The following is a 16,360-nucleotide window of genomic DNA, read 5'->3' as shown; positions in this document are numbered from 1 at the left end:
AGTTGGAAGCACAGAATCGTAAGCGTTAAGATTTCCCTAACTAAGGGGCCTAGCCCGAACCATGAAAAACAGCCCCAGACCATTATTCCTCCACCAAACTTTACAGTTGGCACTGCATTCAGGAATGTAGGGTTCTCCTGGTATCCGGCAAAACCAGATTCATCTGCCAGATGGTGGAGCGTGATTCATCACTCCAGTCCAATGGCGGCGAGCTTTACACCACTCCAGCCAACGCTTGGCATTGCGCATGGTGATCTTAGGCTTGTGTGTGACTGCTCAGCCATGGAAACCCATTTCAAGAAGCTCCCGACTAACAGTTATTGTGCTGACGTTGCTTCCAGATGCAGTTTGGAACTCGGTAGTGAGTGTTGCAACCGAGGACAGACAATTTCTACACGCTTCAGCACTCGGGGGTCCCGTTCTGTGAGCTTGTGTGGCCTACTACTTCACGGCTGAGCTGTTGTTGCGCCTAGACGTTTCCACAAATTTGACAAACTGACTTTTTGGAAAGGTGGCATCCTATGATGGGGCCACATTGAAAGTCACTGAGCGCTTCAGTACGGGCCATTTTACTACCAATGTTTGTCTATGGACATTGCATTGCTGTTTGCTCGATTTAAAAAAAAACTGTCAGCAACGGGTGTAGCCGAAATAGCCGAAGCCACTAATTTGAAGGGGTGTCCACATACCTTTGTACATACAACCCTAAACTAAAATCTTAAGATTTTGTAACCTGGATATTTAGCAGTGTTTCAATGTAGTGTGATTTATTTGTGCTTGATCAATAGAAAATACTGAGATTGATCAATAGAAAATACTGAGTGATGAAAGCCTCAAAATGTAGTTACTTAAATGTAAATCACCCCTTTTATGGGTTTAATGACAGGAGTTTTAAACTCATCAAAATAAAAAATGTAGGCGCATATGTTGGTTATATTTTACGCTAACAACTATGCATGTTAAATACTCAAACAGGCTATACTCAAACATGTCCTTCTCCACGGGTATATGCTTCAATCCCACTAGTAACAATCAGGATACTTAGTGAAGGCATAATCTCATCAAGTCTACAACTACTCTCTATTCCCCTTGATCTAATATTATTGTCATGATGAACCATAGCCATGTTTCTAATATCACCTAAACTTCTAGTTTGCTACATTATATTACTCAGAGGGTGTAGTGTTTTGGCTGATGGCAATACTTTAAATTCAGGTTGTTTTTAAAAGACAAAAAAAACACTTCAGCATCAGTTTCTGTATCTATTCAGCAGTGTGTCAGTGTTAGAGTCAGTATCTGTGTAGTACAGTCAGCATGTCCTATGGTACAGAGTTGATGATAGTCTGGAGGTATCCCTCTAGGTTCTCCAGCGCCCCTTCCTTCACTGGGAGCTGCTGCTTTCCAGCCTTCATCTGGATTGGGGGACAGACAGACTATAGTACGCAATGGTTTGTGGCACAGAATTCATTTCTTACACTAAATATAGCATGTTACAAATGGTTGAGGTGAGTGTAATGGACATATTGATGGGTTTTACTGATCAGTTTCCCTCTCAGCTTCAGGACCAGATCCACGAGCTCCACCTCTGACTTGCCTTTGGTCCAACCCAGCAGGTCCTGGGTGAGTAGATCATTAACAAAACATTAAAACAAACCAACTCTTATGGGTAGGGAAAGGACTCCTAACTGAATTAAAGTCAGTGGAGTCGTGTGGTTGAGTTTATTGGTCACATGATGCTCTGTAAGTCGAGTTAAACTAATGTCTTTAGGTGTGCGTGAACAAGGCTGTGGGGATCAACTCACAGCATCACAGACGACTTCTAGGTGGAGACATTCTGGTTTCTGGGCCATCTCCGTGTCGCAGGCGATACCAGCCATCGAAGTTGGGGGACCTGAAGAATTTCCTACTAGGCCATACATCGAAGTGCAATGCATTATGGATGATTTGTTTGAAAAATATGTGCCACAACTAGATACAATAGTTAGAAATGACAGATGAGGTGGCAGGTGGACAGACCCACCCAATCCCCTTTCTGCACAGAGGTGAGCCGAGGTCCAGCGTACTCCAGAGTCCCCATGAACTCCGGATCTGAAAAACACACACGTATTACCGTATTTAAACATAGTATCAACATACCATAGAAACAGGTTTGCTATCAATGTCACCCACCTTCCAAGGAGTCACAGACCTCTAGCAGAGGCATCGGGCTGACCAGGTAGTGTTCCTGGGGGAGACAGGTGAGACACACAGCGTGCAGCAGGACAGACAGTCTATATAGGGGTGGGATGGATGTGTGGTAAGGAAGGCAGTCCCCTCAACAGTGGGATGATGAAGCTCTGGGTGAGTTCTAACAGATGTCTCCTCAAGATGGCACTCTGCACCTCAGATGGCCTCTTCCTCTGGATCCCTTTAAGGATTCTTTTGATGAGAGACTTCTCTTTTTGAAGGAACATTTTATGTGCTGTGTAGATACCTACAGGTTGGGAGAACATGCTTTTACACACCAACTCACTCTCCCAAACCATGTTGGTTCCATAACTCCAGATGTTTTACCTGACTTAGTGTCCAGTGTTTTCAGCTTGGCTAGTTTCTTCACCTTCACAGGCAGGTCACCTGACATCTTGAGTTCTCCAAGGTGTATAATGTGGGGCCAGGACTGGAAGGTCTTTATAAAGAAGGGATTAGTGACCCCCAGAATCACATTGGGACTGGAGAGGCGAGAGAAAGGGAGCAGGGTGAGTTGAGTTGCCCCTTGGGTATGACAGAGTATAAACAGTGTTTAGAGTAAGCCCTACTCGTAGTGGTATACTCCTTAAACTCAGTGTCGTGTATGGTGAAGTAGGGCCTGCCTGTAATCACAGCAATACTGCAGTGGAGCAATCGAGCTGTAGGATGGGAGAAAGACAAAATGTATTTTACAAACTCACCTAGTTACGGTACATACACGTGACGCTAAATGTCATATTTCATGACTTTTCTGTTTACCTCGCTAGGGCCAGCACGGTTTCCGAGGAGACAGTGGGAGAGGGTGCCAGGATGACCATGGCCTCCCCGATCAGCATGAGCTCCCAGAGGATCTGCAGGTGGATCAGGAAGGACTGGAAACACCTGGACAGATCAGAGGGCAAAGGTCAGTTCATATACGATGCTGCTTTCACTAATACAATGCATCCTCAAATTAAACTGAAAATACAGCTAAATTCAAGCCATGTAATTTACACAGATACATAACTATGTACAGTATATGTTTAGATTTTCACTTTAAGAGGTCAAGCTCATGTATGGTCGATAGCATCATAGGGGCTGGTAGAAGATCCTGGTAATAACAGAAACATACTTTTTAGATGAAGTCCTCTAGCAATACCCATCAACTAACATCAACTTTACTAACATCATGGAGAAGTCGTATTTTCATGGGCACATGGCCCATTACATAAAAAGCTATACCAACCTCCTTTTGTGCTTGTTTCACCGGGCTCCCCCCTGGTTTGTCATTTTTGGATGGGATCCTGACCTGCATGACCACGCCCATCACAGGTAGGTTGAGTGTCAGCCCTGGCACCGGAGATTGCCATTGGTCAATCTCGTTGCACACTGCATGGTGGGAGAGTGAGAAAGATGATGTTAGGGAAGAGTCCAGACTGTACCTTAGAGCCCTAGTTAACTATAATGGGAGATTAATTAGAAATAAGAGAAGAGGTTATATATCGCCCCACCTGCTTCAAGGCAAGGTTCCAACTTCTCAAAATACTCTGGAGCTATGATCTGCAGCAGGGACTGAAAGAGGTGGGCATACGGTAGTCTGGACACCAGTACAAGAGACTAGCGAGAGAGTGAAAGAGAAAGGCAGGAGAGAGAATGAAAGAAAACCAAATGTGAATACATTGTGGTTCTGATTACTAAGCAGATCTGCAACATAAGCTTGTCACCTTCTGAAAGTAGCCTCTTGACGGAGGCATCCTCGACTTGTCTGAAGTAGACATAGCCATAGAAATGGGCCAGCGCTCGCTAAGGGAGAAAGGGAAAGGGGGAGAGGTTAGATAATAAGTTATTGCAATGACAGAAGTTTAGTGGTGGCTGACATGAATATTCCACTCCAGTCACTGATTTCAGATTAGCGGTCCCTACCAAAGAACCAACCATAACCCTAAAAAGTAAGCAACCAAACTGTCCCTGGACCAGTTGTTCAGTCAGACCACAGCAGAGGACCGATGACAGACGCCCAATCACAAATCGACCGCTAAGACTAAGCCCTACACCCTATGCACTTGTGGAGATGTGAGAGGACTTGGTTGATATAAGCAATATAGTGAAACTTTCACCTAGCCTATCAGAGGGCAACTATTACCCTATTGCTTACACCTGTCAAATCCAATCAGATCTTCATAAATATGATTTGGGATTGGGCGCATCTCTGCTGTAGGCATTCTCCTCTACAAACCAGGAGCCCCTGCGGCCCACAGACTGATGCAATCTGAAGCTGAACTGGGTGTCCCCAAGGCATCCTGGGAAACATCACACAGGTCATGTGACTGATATAGATTTTTGGCCTAATCCCAAATCGACCCCTAGACCCTACACTTGTGGAGATCTGAGTGGATTTGACAGGTACAAGCAATTTGGCAAAGATCATCAACTAAATTCAGCCGCGGGCCAATCTTTTGTTGAGCAGCTGGTCAGAGGGCCGGAACATAATTACAAATCATTTGTAGACTGCAAATTGCCTGCAAGAAGCCCAAACGGATGTAATATTTGAATAAAACATAATTTCCAACTTTACTTACATTTGTGTACGATCACATGTATCTCTCGCTCTGTCTTTTGTGTCCAGCAATAAAACTGAATTATTATTTTTTACTATTTTTGTTTTGCTCAGAAAACTTTAAGGGCCAAATAAAATCACCCGTGGACAAAATTTGGCTCACTGGCCGCCAGTTGGGGAACTCTGCAATATGGTAATAGTTCCAACTTCTGATAGGATAGGTGGAAGTTTCACCTTTTAGGGATGCTACACTACAGTAAAGTACATTGCAACCGATAAATACCTCTGGCTTGGCCGAGGTCGAAGGTAACGACGCAGACACACTCCAGCCACGAAGAGAACCGGGCCCATGGCAAACTCGATTCTGTATTCTCTGACTCAACAAGACGAGATTCGGAGCTGTCCAACGAGCCCATCACGAATCAGATGTCGATTTCTTCATTGCCCCGAATGATTGTGCTGCCCTGTCCGCTATTTACTTCGTGACGTGAAAGCAAGACGCTTCGCCTCTCCACAGTGAGAAGGGCTTGAAATGACAGCTGAATCCCCCTGTCCTGTAGTTACAGTAGATAGTTCTGCAAAAATCAAGTGCTATTGAAAGACTGCTTCGAAATCAACATGATTAAAATGTTTCCCCGAAGTGTTTACTAATGCAAATAAATAGATCGTTGAAAGGGGACAGAAAGCTCATTCTGGTAAATGTACTGGTTTGATTATACATTTTTGAAACCCCCCCCCCCCCCCCGTCACACGTGCGGTGAGCTGGGTTGTAGTTCATAGCTAATGCAAGTGTTTTGCGCTCTCTCATGATTCTGGACCGAACATGACTTCAGCTATAGACCCCTGCTCATTTTCCTCATTTTCCAAGTGCGTTACCAAGCACCTGAATATCATCTTCCATGTGGATTTTGACAGCCATGTCCTCAAAGCTAAGGTCGCGCTCACCGTGGAGGTTTTAGTGGATCATTTCACGTCTTTGGTACAGTATTTATCTAATTTCTCAATCTGGATAGCCAGCAAGTTAACGTTAGTAAACTAACGTTAACAAGCCAAATTCATTCATTCTTGCTAGTAAATGCCTTTGTGTTGCTAATGCATTTGACGTGGGAAAAAAGCCTTGTTTCAGTACACATTGTTTCGGGTGGGTATAAATTGTGGAACGTTCCAACAGGGATCTGTTCCAAAAACGTATTAAAGTACAAGGTTGCCTTCAAACAACGCATACAAAGTAGCATGATCAATTCACCTCGCTAACTAGCTGCCGAATAGGCACCAACTCACCACGTATCTTATTCTTCTTTTTTTTTTATAATATGTTTATTATTTTACAATAAAAAATAAAATAAAAAAGACAGCAATACTAACAATGACATTGTTGGATGGCCAATTTAGAGAACAAAACTTAACTCACACATACACAAAATAAAACAAAATCCTATTAGGTGGTACATGTATAAGAAGACAGCATATAGTCATTACAAGCAGAGTAGTTAAGCCAAAAATAAATATTGATTGGAGTACAGCACAGAGTAGCAGCAGATCGTCAACCAGTTATGAAGCGGGACTAGACCATTTATCCAGTATCGGCTCCCATATTTTGTAAAACATTGAACTTCTATTGGAGGTATTGTATCGAATCTTTTTCATATGTATTACATTCCCTAAATCCCGTAACCACATTTCAAAGGTAGGTACAGTCTCCAGTTTCCAAAATTGCAATATGAGCCTTTTGGCTAATAGAGTACAAAGAGAGACAGCTTTCCCTTCGTGGTTATTCCCATCAACTGTACCAAACAGAGCGGTCAATGGGTCTGGGGCTAGAACTCTATCAAAGGCTTTAGATAAGTAATTAAAAATGAGAGCCCAGTAAACATGTAATTTAGGACATGTCCAGAATAAGTGGGTCAACGTCCCCACGTATCTTATTCTTAATGTTTGTCCATAGGCTACCAGAGTGAGGACAGACATTTTTCAGAAATAAACGTAATGTAACAGTCCACTCCCTCCCTACCCGGTATCCTATTCTGCCGCTATACAACTTTGTGTGCGTTGTTTGTTGGCAACCTTGTTGTTTACGAAGTTTTTGGAACAGATTCCTGTTGGAACGTACAACAAATTATACCCACCCCCTTGTTTCGTTTCACCTGTTTCAGTACACTACTACAAAGCAATTGGTTGAGCTTATCAGACACAACGTATCACGCTGCAAGACAAGCTCTGATTTGAATCTCACTCATTGCAAATCTGATCATTAGTGGGTCACATTCAGGAATGATATGTAGCTAGCCATATGTACTTTATGACACTGTTCTGCTCAGTGACAGTACGACTTTGACAGGTCGAGCTGGCGTGTGATACCGCGTGAACTTTAGATCAGAGTTCAGACTGTGTGTCTCACAGCAGGTGTAGAAAATGTAGTCAGCCTCTCAGGGCCAGGTTGAGATAGAAATGTGTATTTCTTATGGTGACAGCTGTTTTACAGTCACAATCTGGGGGAAGTTGGAGGTTGTGGTTCTTGTAGTTGTTGACACTGTTGGTTACCCAAACGTATTGCCCCACTTCCCCTTTTCTTTAATCTCTCTCTCTCTCTCTCCTTCCTACCATCAGACCCTTGACACGAAGGACCTGAAGGTCTCCAAGGTAACAGCCAATGGACAGGCAGCAAAGTTCACTCTGGGACCCAAGCACAGCTTCATGGGAACCCCTCTGGAGATCACACTGCCATTTGACCTCTCCAGGTAACTGTAGGGGAAGGGTCCCAAAGCCCCTTCCCATTATTGATTAAGTGGACCTTAAGAATCATATGCTCACTATTATACTGTTGCTATGTGTCTTAATCTCTGCCACTATACTTTTCACAAGCTATCTATATTAGTCTTTGCGGTTACACCATAGCTGTTGCCAGAGCGTGCCTGCAAGCTGGGTGTAAGTCAGACCGGAACTCGGTAAAGAGCTGAGAAGTTAACACTGTCTGGTTTTGACACTTTTTGATCTCGTGTGACAGTGGAAAATGCAGATGATACTTAGAATTTAGAGAAGCTACTATACTAGGTTACCTTATAAGGTCACTTCAGCTTATTGCTGCACACATACATTGATGTAGATGATCACACCACCAGGGAGCGATCATAGGTATATATTAGAATCAGCTGCGCCCTTTGCTTGGTTGCAGAACTTACTCTAAGACATACATGCTCTGTTTCTCTTGTTAACTTCTGTCTGCAAATGCATTAATAAAGGTTTGATTGATTTACTTAAAGAAGATATTGTCTGACTGCTGATTTCACCAATAAGCCAATGATTGACAAGGAACCTACCCCGACATAACCACCCCCTCTGTCTCACCTTAGGGGCCTGTTCAGGAAGATGTAATGTTACAGAACATTCAGAAATAAATAAATTGTGTAGAACAGATATGCTTTTGTCATATAGAGTGGGGAATAGTGTATTCTCTATTCATTCCATTTCTATCTGTAACTTTCAGAGCACTGCACATCACTGATTCCACCCCAGGTAACTCAACCCTCAGAGATTGAACTGATGGATACTGGCTTAGAGGTAATATTTAGTGTGTGTGTTTGTTTCTCAGGGGTCAGCATGTGATCGTGGAGGTGACTTATGAGACGGCTCCTAATGCTTCTGCGCTGCAGTGGCTCACTCCTGAACAGACTGCTGGGAAGAAACACCCCTACCTCTTCAGCCAGTGCCAGGTAACACACACACATACACTGTGAGTTTATGGACATGCACAAACATAAAGTCTTATTTTTGGGTTGGGCTCGTTCTAATTCAACAAAAGACTGCACCACGAACAGTACTTCTATGGTAAAAGTAGTTGCAAGACTGGCAATCAAAATGCAACATTTTCACAATATCTGCCCAGTGTAACTGTAGTCACGCACAGAAACCACTTCGTGACTAGAAGCTCTTATTATTATTTTTTTGGTTGGATGCCAGTCTTGCTCAACGGTCATTTTAACTGTGAAAGTAGTTGTAAGACTGTCTCAAAAGACATCACAAGGGAACACTTTCCCAACCCCATCTTCTGCAACATCCAACCACTGGTGTTGTAATCACGCACAGAAACGTGTTCTGCTCTTTGAAGTTCTTAGCAGAAGAAAGATTGAATCATTTGATTGTAACCTGTGCCAGGTGAGGTTGCTTTTGCCCCTGCTTTCTTTCTTAGTTATATCCCCCTCCTCTTCTCCCTCTTTTTTTGTGTGCATCACCTGTGTGTCCAAAGTTGCAGTGTCCCGCTGCCACACTGATAAGTTTAATGAGGACCTTGATCATTGTCTCCTCTGTCGCTGATATTGATATGAACAGCCCTCTATATTATTGCACACAATATTACTTTGTTTACTTTATATCCGTCCCCTCTTGGAGATAAATCCAGATTAGGTGGTTGATGTGATAATGTGCTAATAACCACCTCAAACCCCTCCAGGCCACCCATTGCAGGAGCATGGTACCCTGCCAGGATACTCCCGCCATGAAACACACCTACTATGCCCAGGTGTCTGTCCCCAAGGAGCTGGTGGCTGTGATGAGCGCTGTACGGGACGGAGAGGAGCCTGATCCCCAGGACAGCAGCCGGGCCATCTACCACTTCAGACAACCAGTCAGTGTTTCTATTCTCGATCACTGTTTCTATCCATTTCTCCATCCAACCATCCATTTTCATCCATAGCTTAATACAGTAAGTCAGTCTTGCTTTTTGGCTTGACTGTTCAAGGTACAGCGCTGCCAAAGTAGCTGCTTATCAAGCAATAACGAGTTAATTACAAGAAATGTTTAGATGAAACGGGCAGATAACAAAAGGAACGCCTGCAATCTGAATGAAATGCAGTACCAGTCCAAAGGTTGGAGGGTTTTTCTTTATTTTTACTATTTTCTACATTGTAGAATAATAGTGAAGACTTCAAAACTATGAAATAACACATATGGAATCATGTAGTAACCAAAAAAGTGCTAAACAAATCAAGATATATTTTATATTTGAGATTCTTCAAAGTAGCCACCTCTTTGCCTTGATGACAGCTTTGCACACTCTTGGCATTCTCTCAACCACCTTCATGAGGTAGTAACTTGGAATGCATTTCAATTAACAGGTGTGTCTTGTTAAAAGTTCATTTGTAGAATTTCTGTCCTTTTTAATGCGTTTGAGCCAATCGGTTGTGTTGTGACAAGGTTGGGGTGGTATACAGAAGATAGCCCTATTTGGTAAAAGACCAAGTCCATATTATGGCAAGAACAGCTCAAATAAGCAAAGAGAAATGACAGTCCATCATTACTTTAAGACAAGAAGGTCAGTCAATCCGGAAATGTTCAAGAACTTTGAAGTGCAGTCGCAAAAAACATCAAGCACTACGATGAAACTGGCTCTCATGAGGACCGCCACTGGAAAGGAAGACCCAGAAATACATCTGCTGTAGAGGATAAGTTCATTAGAGTTACCAGCCTCAGAAGTTGCAGCCCAAATAAATCCTTCACAGAGTTCAAGTCTCTGACACATCTCAACATCAACTGCTCAGAAGAGAACATGTGAATCAGGCCTTCATGGTTGAATTGCAGCAAAGAAACCACTACTAAAGGACACCAATGAGAAGAGAATTGCTTGGGCCAAGAAACACGAGCAATGGACATTAGACCAGTGGAAATCAGTCCTTTGGTCTGATGAGGACACATTTTAGATAGTTGTTTCCAACCGCTGTGTCTTTGTGAGAGTAGAGTAGGTGAACGGATGATCTACGCATGTGTTTTTCCCACCGTGAAGCATGGAGGAGGAGGTGTGATGGTGTGGGAGAGCTTTGCTGGTGACACTGTCAGTGATTTATTTAGAATTTAAGGCACACTTAACCAGCATGGCTACCACAGCATTCTGCAGTGATACGCCATCCCATCTGATTTGATCTTAGTGGGACAATGACCCAAAACACACCTCCAGACTGTGTAAGGACTATTTGACCAAGGAGAGTGATGGAGTGCTGCATCAGATGACCTGGCCTCCACAATCACCGACCTCAACCCAATTGAGATGGTTTGGGATGAGTTGGACTGCAGAGTGAAGGAAAAGCAGCCAATATGTGCTCAACATGTGGGAACTCCTTCAAGACCGTTGGAAAACCATTCCTCATGAAGCTGGTTGGGAGAATAACAAGAGTGCCTTGATGACACTTTTGCACAAAGGGTGGCTACTTTGAAGAATCTCAAATATAAAATCTATTTTGATTTCTTTACCTCATGATTCGATATTTGTTCTTTTATAGTTTTGATGCCTTCACTATTATTCTACAATGTAGAAAAAAGTACAAATAAAGAAAAACCCTTGAATGAGTACAGTAGGTGTGTCCAAACTTTTAACTGGTACTGTACATTGTCAGTGACTGGAGCAGGTACATGGCTGTGTGTGTCTGACCGCAGTGTTTGTTGACCTTTGACACCTCCCAGGTGCCCATGCCCTCTTACCTCATTGCCATCGTGGTAGGAGCTCTGGAGAGCAGGTACACACACCCACCCATACATAAAACTATTGCCCAGTTTTCCTACAAATTATTTTAAATGAATAAATGATCAGTGAAATATTAGTAATAAATGTTTGTTGTTTACTAGAGAGATTGGGCCCAGGTCTCGTGTTTGGTCAGAGAAGGAGTTAGTGGACAAGGCAGCATATGAGTTCTCGGAGGTGAGTTTAGCAGTATTTACTGTATCTGTGTGGTACGTAGGTCATTTGTCTGTCCCACTCATCCTACATCAGCAGAGTTTTTAATATTGAAATGTCAGCCTTGCCAAAAGGTGTGTATGTCCCTCTCAGACAGAGACCATGTTGAAGACCGCTGAGGGCCTTGCGGGGCCATATGTGTGGGGCCAGTATGACATTCTGGTCCTGCCCCCCTCCTTCCCATATGGAGGCATGGAGAACCCCTGCCTTACCTATGCCACCCCCACGCTGCTGGTGAGAGACCTTACACACACACATCACAATACCAAATCCCCCTGTCTGTGTATTTTTGTTGTTGTTGTAACATTCCTTTCATCCTTTGTTTATCTTCTAGGCTGGAGACAGATCCTTGTCCAATGTAAGTTCACAGGTGTCCGTGTCTTCTCAAGTATGTGTTTTATATCTGTGTATGGGTGTGTTAACCTGTGTCCTCCTCTTGTTTCTCTCTCCAGGTCATAGCCCATGAGATCTCTCACAGCTGGACTGGCAACCTGGTGACCAACAAGACCTGGGAGCACTTCTGGTACGACACAGAGAAAAACATTCTATCAATGTTTTTTTCTCGCTTGAAGGAATGGGAATGATATGTCAAATTAGCCATAACTGAGTATCAGACAAATGGGAGTGAGAGATGGAAAAGGAAGATCGCTTTCCGGAGTTAATGAGTTCATAATTAGTGTCTGTGCCCCTTCCTTCTCCAGGCTGAATGAGGGTCACACGGTGTACCTTGAGAGAATGATTGGCAGGTCTATGGAGAGTGAACAGTTCAGACAGTTCAAGGCCATGGGCGGCTGGAAGGAGCTGCAGGAATCGGTGAGAGAACACACACACATGCACGAGTACACTGTAACAATGGTACATACAGGAGTACACTTTTAAGCCTTGTTCACATTGGCAGTTTGAACTGACTCAAATCCTTAAAAAATATATATATATAATATGTTATTTTTCCTGAGGTTTGAACACCCAAAAAGCACATGGAATTGGATATTTCGAGTCCCATTTCAAACAACCTTTCGTAGGTGGTTTGAAGTCAGTTATACATCTGATTCCTGGCCTTGCGACTTGTTTTTAAACGGTCAAATTGGATTAATTTGCTCTCAAGTGGTTTTTATTTGGCATATCTTGTTGCTTGCTAGCTACTCTGACAGTTTGACAAGAACATGTGGTAGCTAAATGGATTATTAATTGTTTACCAACATTAGTGAATGTGCTAGAGAGATAAACAGCCACCTAGCTAGCTAGTTGACTGCTGTGGCTAACCAAAAAGGCCTTGTTTTGAAAGTTAGGTCATGATTTTGGTCATTCAAAGCAACTGGGAAACGTCCATGGCAGGCTTTGTCACCTTAGCTCGCTACATAACTTCTGAGTTGATAGGAAGCACGAGCACCACTACCAATCAGCCTACACCACTGTGCACACACCCTTCGTTACTATCACAACTGGCGTAACCATGTCAGCTAATGACTGCTGTCTGAACACACAGAAATCAAATTTGGTCACGTGTAAATTCCTGTTTGGAAGTTACAAATTATTTGGAAAAACCAAACTGATTTGAGCATTGAGGCCTGCAGTGTGAACAAGGCTTAGGTAATGTGTCTGACTTCACTGAAGTCGCTTAGCTGTTCATTCGTACCTGTGTTTGTTTGTGTGCGGGTGCAACTGTGTATGCCCGACCCTATCTGATCTGTTACCTCTGTCTCCCAGGTGAACACGTTTGGGGCCAACAACCCTCTGACCAACCTGGTTCCCAACCTGAATGAGGTGGACCTTGACGAAGCCTTTTCCTCTGTCCCCTACGAGAAGGGTTTCGCTCTTCTCTACCACCTGGAGGAGCTCATGGGAGGACCTGGTGAGACACACAAACACACACACACACACACAGTTGCATTTCATTCAGTAATAAAAATGAAGTCCCTTGCGTCATGTAATTGGTTGTGTCTCTTACAGAGGTGTTTATGGGTTTTGTTAAGTCGTACATCCAGCTGTTTTCATACAGCAGCATCACTACTGAGGAGTGGAAACACTACCTCTTCACCTATTTTAAGAACAAGGTACCGTAGCCACCACTCTCCACCTAACCAAGTTGCTATCTAATCCTCTTGCTGTGGCTCTTGAACTTCTCTCTGTTTCACCTTTACTGCTCCCTATCCGATCACAGGTGGACATCCTGAATAAGGTGGACTGGAACGCCTGGATGCACACCCCTGGGATGCCCCCCGTCAAACCACAGTGGGTTTCCCTTACCATTTCACTTGAGAATCACTCACCTGGCTGTTACACCTTTGAGCCCCACTTCTGTTATTTTGTGGGTCTGTTTTTGGTTGTCATTGTTTACCTGTCCAGTCAATCGGAGGTGTGTGTTAAATCGATGCCCCCCCTCCTCCCCCAGATATGACACCACCATGGCAGATGCCTGCATCGCGCTGTGTAAGAGATGGGTGAAGGTGAGGGTACATGCTCCGCATTGATAATGTGTATGTTCTAGAACCTCAGGATGATAGAACATAGCTTTTTTTTTTTACAAGTATTACTGTGTTGTTAATTTCTCTCTCCCCCTCTAGACCAAAGAGGGGGATCTGGGGAATTTCAGTGAGGGGGATGTGAAGACTCTCTCCACCCACCAGCTCATAGAGTTCCTGTCTCTGCTCCTGCAACAGGTAGACACGCCTCACTGTCACTCACCCGGTCGTCATAGCAACCTTCCATAAGCCATGTGATCGCTCTATTCGAATCCAAAGCGGACCAATGACCATATCTTCTCCCCCAAGGAGCCCCTCCCCCTCAGCCATGTGAAGAGGATGCAGGAAGTGTACCAACTCAACGCCTTCAACAACGCAGAGATCCGCTTCAGGCGAGTTCCTGTTCTGGGGTCCCATCATGCTGTATGTGTCTGTGTGTCATTGTCTCTCACTGTTTGCTCCATTCTTCCAGGTGGCTGCGGCTGTGTGTCAAGTCCAAGTGGGAGGATGCCGTTCCCATGGCACTGAAGATGGCGACAGAGCAGGGGAGGATGAAGTTCACACGGCCACTATTCAAGTAACCAACGGCACCACTATCTGAGACAATCTCTGTTATTAGATGCCATGCGTTGTTGTGCTTTCTGGATCAAATTATTTCTAGGCAGCATCTTGTTAAAAACATGATGAGTCCTATTCTCTTATTTAGAGACCCTTTTGTGTGTGTGTTCTACCTAATCCCTCTTGTTCTCCCTCCCTTCTTTTAGAGAAGTGTATAACTTTGATAAGTATCGTGAGGAGGCGGTGCGTGTGTTCATAGCCCACCGGGCCGCCATGCACCCGGTAACGGCCAATCTGGTGTCCAAGGACCTGAAGGTGGACAACGACAAGAGCACCTGATTCTAATTGGAATCCCACCAGAAGCACTCCAAGACTGGCATTATTACCGGTTCACACACCCCACCCCGTTGCCGAAAACGACCAGAGAAAGCTAGAGAGAAGCTTCCAGCCGCACCCCCACTTTTTATAACGGTCTCTACTTTGCTTGGCAGCTATTCAGAATTGGCTTGTATCTGTTTGTTTTTATATTAAGGTTTGTGATATGTCGAGTGGGGTTAGGGTCAATTATGAATTTTTGAATTGAATTCAATTTGAATTGGCCACACCCCACAGGAAACAGAATTTGAATTGAAGGAAGTAGGTTTTAATTTAAACCAATTAAACTAAGGCATGAAAGTCTATTAATTTGACAAGTCTTTTATAAAGAGCATATGCCACAATACACTCACCATTTAAAATATTCTGGATCTATTCAACCAGATCTGCTTTAGCAGACATCACCATAGCTTTTGTTTTAGACAACGGAGGTGGAATTGTTAGATCTGTCAAATCGACAAGTGACTCCTGGCATTCTACCTAAAGCAGACGTTGTCATTGGCTGCATGTCATTGCATTAACAGAAATCCCATGCTGCCTTGTTTACAAATTGAACACTGGAATTTGAGATGTAATCTACACCTCGATTAGGATGATAGAAATCGTCATTATTTTGTTTGAATGATTTTAATTTGAGCTGCGTTATTTCTATATATCCTACCCTTTCTTGTTCTGAATTTCTAATGCAAGTAATGCTATTGACGGTTAAGACTTGATCAAACCAGTATTTTTTTTTTGTCAAATGTTTGCTTATTCCCTTTCATACAATTGTTTGATCTTATAACTACTGGGAAATGTATTCGGATATTTAAAAACACGAAGGGAATTATTATAGACAACCCACAACATGATCTTCAGACCACTGTAATTATTTCAAAATGTTTTAAGAGAATGAGTTTTAACAAATGAAATGTTTCCTTATGGTATTGGTAACCATACATGACCATACAAACATTTCTGTCGTAATGTGTAGAATTCGCAACCAATTCAGAATGGACTTCAACCCAGACATCCAGGTATTCATCTCAGGGCAGAAAAGTTATAAATAAACGTTTTTTTATCTATTTAATATTTTGGGAAACTCATTTTAGAACGGTTAAATCTTGTCCAGAATGCAAATACAGAACCTGTGTGAATTAGTTGCAATTATCTCATGCTTTTCTTCGACGCCATTAAACACCATTATCAGAGAGTATTGAATGTCTCGTGTTTTTCCCTGTTTCTTCATGATCAGCTGACAGTATTAGGCAGTCTCACGTCCCAGCATTTCCCCTCTAGCAGTAATTCTGAGAAGTGAAGAAAGAATCTGAGAGATGGTTACCAATCAACACTGGCCTACAGACTTCCATCACATTCTGCTGCTTCAGACAGAGAGAAGGGCTGGTAGGTAGATGTGCTGGATCTGGGATATGTGCTTTGTAAGATATAGGGCACCCAGGTTGAGGCCAGGATTCAATCTGATTGCTGGTTATAGGCATATAA

The 16,360-nt window shown here is 43.3% G+C and overlaps 1 protein-coding gene and 1 long non-coding RNA gene across 4 annotated transcripts; one reads left to right on the top strand and one right to left on the bottom strand.

The window, feature by feature from the left end:
- Window positions 1–616: 616 nt before the first annotated feature.
- On the bottom strand, window positions 617–4,210 carry LOC110500255. The gene is made up of 10 exons (XR_005038579.1): window positions 3,930–4,210; window positions 3,717–3,822; window positions 3,452–3,594; window positions 2,986–3,108; window positions 2,796–2,885; window positions 2,554–2,708; window positions 2,170–2,473; window positions 1,803–2,088; window positions 1,538–1,616; window positions 617–1,412 (listed from the first exon to the last, which is right to left on the bottom strand). It is a non-coding gene; the product is annotated as an uncharacterized LOC110500255 (long non-coding RNA).
- A 1,287-nt stretch (window positions 4,211–5,497) lies between these two features.
- LOC110500254 (leukotriene A-4 hydrolase) lies at window positions 5,498–16,073 on the top strand. Of its 3 annotated transcripts, none has more exons than XM_021577511.2 (18): window positions 5,498–5,741; window positions 7,370–7,500; window positions 8,352–8,472; window positions 9,210–9,383; window positions 11,213–11,265; window positions 11,375–11,447; window positions 11,577–11,717; window positions 11,818–11,841; window positions 11,936–12,006; window positions 12,185–12,296; window positions 13,191–13,335; window positions 13,434–13,537; window positions 13,645–13,715; window positions 13,876–13,930; window positions 14,048–14,143; window positions 14,255–14,337; window positions 14,418–14,522; window positions 14,710–16,073. In XM_021577511.2, exons 1-18 carry the CDS (start codon window positions 5,586–5,588, stop codon window positions 14,840–14,842), a joined length of 1,848 nt encoding a protein of 615 aa, XP_021433186.2. In that variant the 5' UTR covers window positions 5,498–5,585; the 3' UTR covers window positions 14,843–16,073. The 3 variants fall into 3 exon arrangements, with proteins under 3 accessions (XP_021433186.2, XP_036813559.1, XP_036813558.1); XM_036957664.1 differs by lacking the exon at window positions 5,498–5,741 and adding an exon at window positions 7,021–7,165 and having other exon boundaries at window positions 14,710–15,457; XM_036957663.1 differs by lacking the exon at window positions 5,498–5,741 and adding an exon at window positions 7,119–7,267 and having other exon boundaries at window positions 14,710–15,457.
- Window positions 16,074–16,360: the final 287 nt, after the last annotated feature.

This window comes from Oncorhynchus mykiss, chromosome 21 (assembly GCF_013265735.2).
Source record: "Oncorhynchus mykiss isolate Arlee chromosome 21, USDA_OmykA_1.1, whole genome shotgun sequence".
NCBI lineage: Eukaryota > Metazoa > Chordata > Actinopteri > Salmoniformes > Salmonidae > Oncorhynchus > Oncorhynchus mykiss.
The sequence above is the reverse complement of the archived record's forward strand: the minus strand, read 5'-3'. Positions and strand labels throughout refer to the sequence as shown.

Excerpts from the sequence above, each read along its gene's own strand:
- LOC110500254 (XM_021577511.2), top strand. The coding sequence starts at position 5,586 with ATGACTTCAGCTATAGACCCCTGCTCATTTTCCTCATTTTCCAAGTGC. Across the intron at positions 11,266-11,374 it reads GTAGGAGCTCTGGAGAGCAG|AGAGATTGGGCCCAGGTCTC; the intron begins GTACACACACCC and ends GTTGTTTACTAG. Across the intron at positions 14,144-14,254 it reads TGTCTCTGCTCCTGCAACAG|GAGCCCCTCCCCCTCAGCCA; the intron begins GTAGACACGCCT and ends TTCTCCCCCAAG.